Source organism: Anneissia japonica, unplaced genomic scaffold, assembly GCF_011630105.1.
Source record: "Anneissia japonica isolate Jap-2015-1 unplaced genomic scaffold, ASM1163010v1 scaffold13445_len18528_cov127, whole genome shotgun sequence".
NCBI lineage: Eukaryota > Metazoa > Echinodermata > Crinoidea > Comatulida > Comatulidae > Anneissia > Anneissia japonica.
Window position 1 is genome coordinate 1,777 of NW_022718656.1, and position 5,321 is coordinate 7,097.

The following is a 5,321-nucleotide window of genomic DNA, read 5'->3' on the forward strand; positions in this document are numbered from 1 at the left end:
CTGGACAAGCTTGCGAGAAATGCACTTCCACGATTTGGAGGAGTGCCTGGAAAATGACTGTATTCCATGCGGGAAGAAATTGATAACCACAATTAAACTTCAGAGGATGTTCAAGAATAAGCAACTAGTGACAGGTAAATAACAAAAACTAAGGAAAACTAGCAATACCAGATAACATTCTACTATACTTTTTAAATATGTTAATTAGGTATTAAATATTGGTAACATTTCATTGGCCATTTCCACTTGGTACGCAGTGCAGTAGTTATGACTATAATTATACAGATGTTGGTAAATAGCCAGGCTAGCAACTTTTTCTTTTGTGGTGGGGGGTGGGGGGGGAGTTTAATAATGAGAATAATTTTCAGGCTAATATTATTATTATTGTTGTTGTTGTTGTTGTTGTTGTTTTTGTTGTTATTTTTGTTATTATTATTATTATTATTATTATTTTTGTTGTTGTTTTTGGCTTTCGAGAATTTCAAAAGATGGGAGAGTGACAAGACAGACGACTGTACCCCACATCGTATAAACTTATATCATTTATACAAGAGTCCCTTTTTCTGTCTGGACCCCCATCCCCCTCTTGCAAATATCTGGACCAGCATCTTTGCAAGTAATGGCTAATGTAGACGGACAGTTTTTTGTTTAATATTTGTGAGGTAGTGTAATGCATATACAACATGATTTTTTATTTTGGTAAAGCAGTGAATTCTACTTCCCTCGCTGTTTGATGATTGGGACTACATTCCTAAGCTTCATGTTTGGAGGTGGTCCAAATCATTGGGACTACATTCCTCAGCTTTATGTTGGGAGGTGGTCCAAATCATTGGGATTACATTCTTCACCTTCATATTGGCAGGTGGTTCAAATCATCTCGGCAAGTAGAAGCCACCACCTTTCCTCAAATCACGTTGTTTTGTAAAATACCACTCCAATCTTAGCATACCTTATTTATTCCTCTACTAAACAAATAAAATACAAACTTGAAAATAAGCTCAAAGTTTATATTAATCTCAGCATTTAATTATTCTATATCAAATCTGTAATATATATGTTATTCAATTTTAAATTGTCTATTGTGTTTGATGTCCTTTAGTGCCATAATTATGTTTGTTTTTTTTTATTATACAGTAGATTTTTTTTTTATTTTCAAATTGCTTTTTTGAAATCAATGTTTAATATTGAAAGCTTTATCCAGTAATAAAGGGATAAAAGTGGTCAGAGGGCCAAACTAAATTTTTGATTTTGACAACATTCATGCACTGTTTTTACAACTCTTTATTCTCAGATTTGATTTTATTTGATTTTATATCAAAAGCTATTGTAAAGCAAACAAAGAGGCACAGAGTCAAAAGTTATCCCAGAAATTGTAACATGATTTAATTCCAGAAGCATCCCATTTTATTATTAATATTAAAGACAACCAGCTTGATAACAACAAGTTTTTCCAGCCCACTTCTGATTTAGTATAAATTCACCATTAAAAATTTATGTGAGCTGATTTTGTCCTGATCCATAATGTAATGTGATAGACAGCAGTCAATTTTAGTCATTTTATTCTGTATTAAATTGTTTTTAATTCATTTGTAGATTCTTCAATGCCAGCAGCAGGTTACAGCGATGCTGAAACAGCGCCACCAGGTTAGTGTTTCAGAGGTTATTACTATTTTGTGTTTCATAAATTTTTTTTTTTTAAGACAGCTATATGACTATTAGGTATTATTACAATTATTAATTTAATATATTATATTATTTTGGTTACAGTAATGTTATTATTCCAATTATTTTATTGTGCTAGACTAACTTTAATTTTCACTTCAGATGAACGTCTTGGTTATCTTGAAGACAAGCACCTGCTTCGTATAGCCGAGGGCATGGGAATGGAGTGGAAACAACTGGGCGTCAGACTGGGTCTCAGTTGGAACAGGATCCAACAAATATGGAGTGATAAGAGACGATTGCCAGAGAGCTTAATGGATATGCTGACAGAATGGAGGAAACAACAAAACTACGAGAAAAATCAAGTTGAGATGATGTGCAGAGCTTTGAAGGAACAAGGACTCACAGAGCTTGCTAACAAAATCTTTGGCTTGCAATTGTCAGAGGTTAAAGAAGCCAATGCAATTGCAGGTGAAGATACGAGAGAATACGATGGTTAGTAATGCATTATTCATGATAAAATATTCATTTGATTAATATAATCTTAAAAACATCATTTTGATATTATTCTTTGTTGTGTAGTTTGTTCAGTTTCACAAAAATGCATATTTTTAAATCATTTCAGAGTGTGGAAAATGACAAAAAACAACCATTTTAATGGCTTAATGTATTATTAGCTTTTAATTGAAAATTAAATTGAAAAAAAACATTTTCTGGCCAGGTATTATAATAATAATGGTAATACCCAAATATTTATAAGGCACCAATTTCAAATTGAATGATCAAAGGCACAAGCGTTTTTATACAAAATGGCAAACCAGCACAAAGGGCAACTTTCTCTGCTCCCTGGGGAATATCCCTAGTCATTTGCTGCCTACTTTAGCGCGCACAAAACTAGTACATTCAATGCCTTAACATCCTACCAGTTTGGACTGTAGATACAAAATTTCAGAAACAGATTGTGAAAGCCGCATTAGAAATGCTTGTCCGATGGAGAAACAGAGAGGAACATAAATCAACTCGCAACATTGAAGGCAGCATAGATTGAAAATGATAACAAGATCGCTGCATACTACCAACATACATAAAGAACTTGAAACAACTTTAATCAACAAATTAGTAGTAAAGGTGCCTTGGGCTAAGCGGAGATTGTGGCATGAACAATATGATGTTGTGAAAATAATAGAGAAATATTTTCCAAATACCAGATAGATCATTACTATTGTGTAAATTAACTGTATCCGCATGTTCCATTTGCAGTCATGTTTTCTTGACACGACAAACAACAACTTGGTTCTACCAACCAAAATCTGGGCAAGGAGTGACCCATCCAGCACCAATGTTAAGGCTTTAATTAGCATTGCCCCTGATTTACCACTCAGTCACTCAACTTGACCATTATTATTTAAAAATATATTTTTTAATGTAATTTTTAGAATGTTTCATATTGGAACAAAAGATTGATATTATGATACATCCACAATATCACTTTTAAGTGCTTCTGTCATCTTTTTGCTGTAGACGTTGGTGGCACTGTTTCGATGTACGCCCGATAAAATGATGTATGCATTTTACCAACGTCTGTCATGGCCAGACTGAAGTCTACAATGTTAGTGTTTTAATATTGATGTCTTTGCTTTTCCTTTAGGATTCTTGGCAGACATTGATATGCAATTTATTGCCAAGGAGCTTGGCAAGAACTGGAAATCCTTTGGAAGCATCATTGGTCTGATGGAACCTGAAATAGAAAGAATTGAACTGGACTTTTCACCACCAACTGTGGATGCAAGTCTGGAAATGCTAGTCAAGTGGCGAGAAAGGCAAAAAGCTGGAGTTAACCACCTTGGAAAAATGTGTGATGCATTGGAAGAACTTGGAAAGGCAGCTGTTGCTGAAGCACTCCAGAAATACTACTAGGGAACTTAATTATAATGCAAGAAGAACATTTGTAGATACACATTGGTACCAACAATTTCAAAAGACGGTTACACAGTGGTTGGCCAGGGGCTAGTTCCCCCGCTCCCTTCAGGAAGAGCAAAACCTCAACCACTGCCATTATGACTAGCGGCGTAACAAAGGGATCGGAGGCTGCTGGGTAGGGGCCCTTTAGGAGCCCACAAGCTAGGGGTGGGGGGAAGTGAAGAGTGTTTTTAGTTAGCGTTCTATGACATATTTTAATGCCTGTTCTACACATTCAAATTCTAAGTTTATATATCGTGATTTGACACATAAAGCATACTTAATTTAAACTAATAATCACTAATAAACATCTCTGTATCTCACAGACTTTGGCTTGAAAAAGGGCTTTGGTTATTCATTTGTTAAAAAAATATATTGGAATTTGCTGGGGCCCTTGAGGCTCCGGGGCCCCTGGCTTTAGCCAGTGAGAGCTCAGAGCCGTTACGCCACTGATTATGACACTCAATAAAGTTAATGCCACAGTGCACGTATCCTAGGGCAATAAAGGTATTAAGGAAATACATGAAGTTATTGTTTAACCATAGAATCAAATTTTTGGGACAGCAAATTTGCTTTATAAATTATACAATATATTTTGTTTATAATATAATAATATGATGGAATTATACAAATTAGTAAACACTTTCTCATTTAATATTTGTAAATTATTGTATATTTTGTAAGCTTGTAAAATTTATATAACCTAATCTTGATACTTAAATGCCGAAATTTATATATTTTATATATATTTTTATATATATTTTTATTATTTTAGAATGTCGTTTCTTTTTAAGAATTATACCTTGACCGACTACATTCAGCGGGATAAAGAATGTGGAGAGACATGCTACGTATCTTGGTTCCTGTATACTTAAAATAACACTGCCCAAATCATTCCAGTAGGATGCAGTTTTTTCACACTATATAACAACACTTTTTCAAAAACTACAGCTCAACTGAATACAGTTTACTGTAGTTCCTGTTCAAGTCACAAATTTCACTATGAAATCACAAAAAAAAACTTAGTTCATTTTGACTATCCTGGCTTCGGCCTGGAATGGTCACATTCTCATGTTCCGTAAATTAAGTTAGAATAAAATAGGCATCTCTCAATTGTGCTTCATGACGGTTTTGTAATGGACATTATTCCTCTATTTCTTTTTCTATTTCTTTATTTGCAAATCACATGTAATTATGTTTTATTTTTGCAAAATGCAAGTTTTTAAATAAAATTTAAAATTGATAAATTGATTGATGAATGAATGATTATTATTGTGCTTTGGCGTTTGTTTGTGAACAGTGTTGCTAGCCAGTCTGTAGATACAGTATAAGGGCCTCGCCTCACTCCAATTCCTCACAATGCAGCCCCAATTTAGGCTTTCTTCACAACCCCATCATATCCCTCGTCAGCTTCCAACCCACGTCATTAATCCTAGATACGTCACTTTAGCACGGAGAACTAGTTTAAGTTACAAGAAAGATAGCCAGTGATGATGTTGACAATTACGATGATAATGATGGTGATTATTGAGTGCCGGTTTTTATTTAACGATCATTTAAGAATAAAAACTGCATTAAAAAAAAAACCAGGAAAAATTTACATAAAAAATAGAACAATTCAAACAGACAAAAGGAAACATCAAAAGGGTAAAAAGAAATTAATTCACAAAACAAAGAGAAAAACAAAGGCACGATTTTAA

At 34.0% G+C, this 5,321-nt stretch overlaps 1 protein-coding gene across 1 annotated transcript; it reads left to right on the plus strand.

Annotated features, from left to right (window-relative positions):
- Window positions 1-6: 6 nt before the first annotated feature.
- LOC117110576 lies at window positions 7-4,872 on the plus strand. Its single transcript, XM_033253330.1, has 4 exons — window positions 7-134; window positions 1,594-1,644; window positions 1,825-2,157; window positions 3,311-4,872. The coding sequence occupies exons 1-4, from the start codon at window positions 20-22 to the stop codon at window positions 3,577-3,579; spliced, it is 768 nt and encodes a 255-aa protein (XP_033109221.1). The 5' UTR covers window positions 7-19; the 3' UTR covers window positions 3,580-4,872.
- Window positions 4,873-5,321: the final 449 nt, after the last annotated feature.

Excerpts from the sequence above, each read along its gene's own strand:
- LOC117110576 (XM_033253330.1), top strand. The coding sequence starts at position 20 with ATGCACTTCCACGATTTGGAGGAGTGCCTGGAAAATGACTGTATTCCA. Across the intron at positions 1,645-1,824 it reads TGCTGAAACAGCGCCACCAG|ATGAACGTCTTGGTTATCTT; the intron begins GTTAGTGTTTCA and ends TTTTCACTTCAG. Across the intron at positions 2,158-3,310 it reads AGATACGAGAGAATACGATG|GATTCTTGGCAGACATTGAT; the intron begins GTTAGTAATGCA and ends CTTTTCCTTTAG.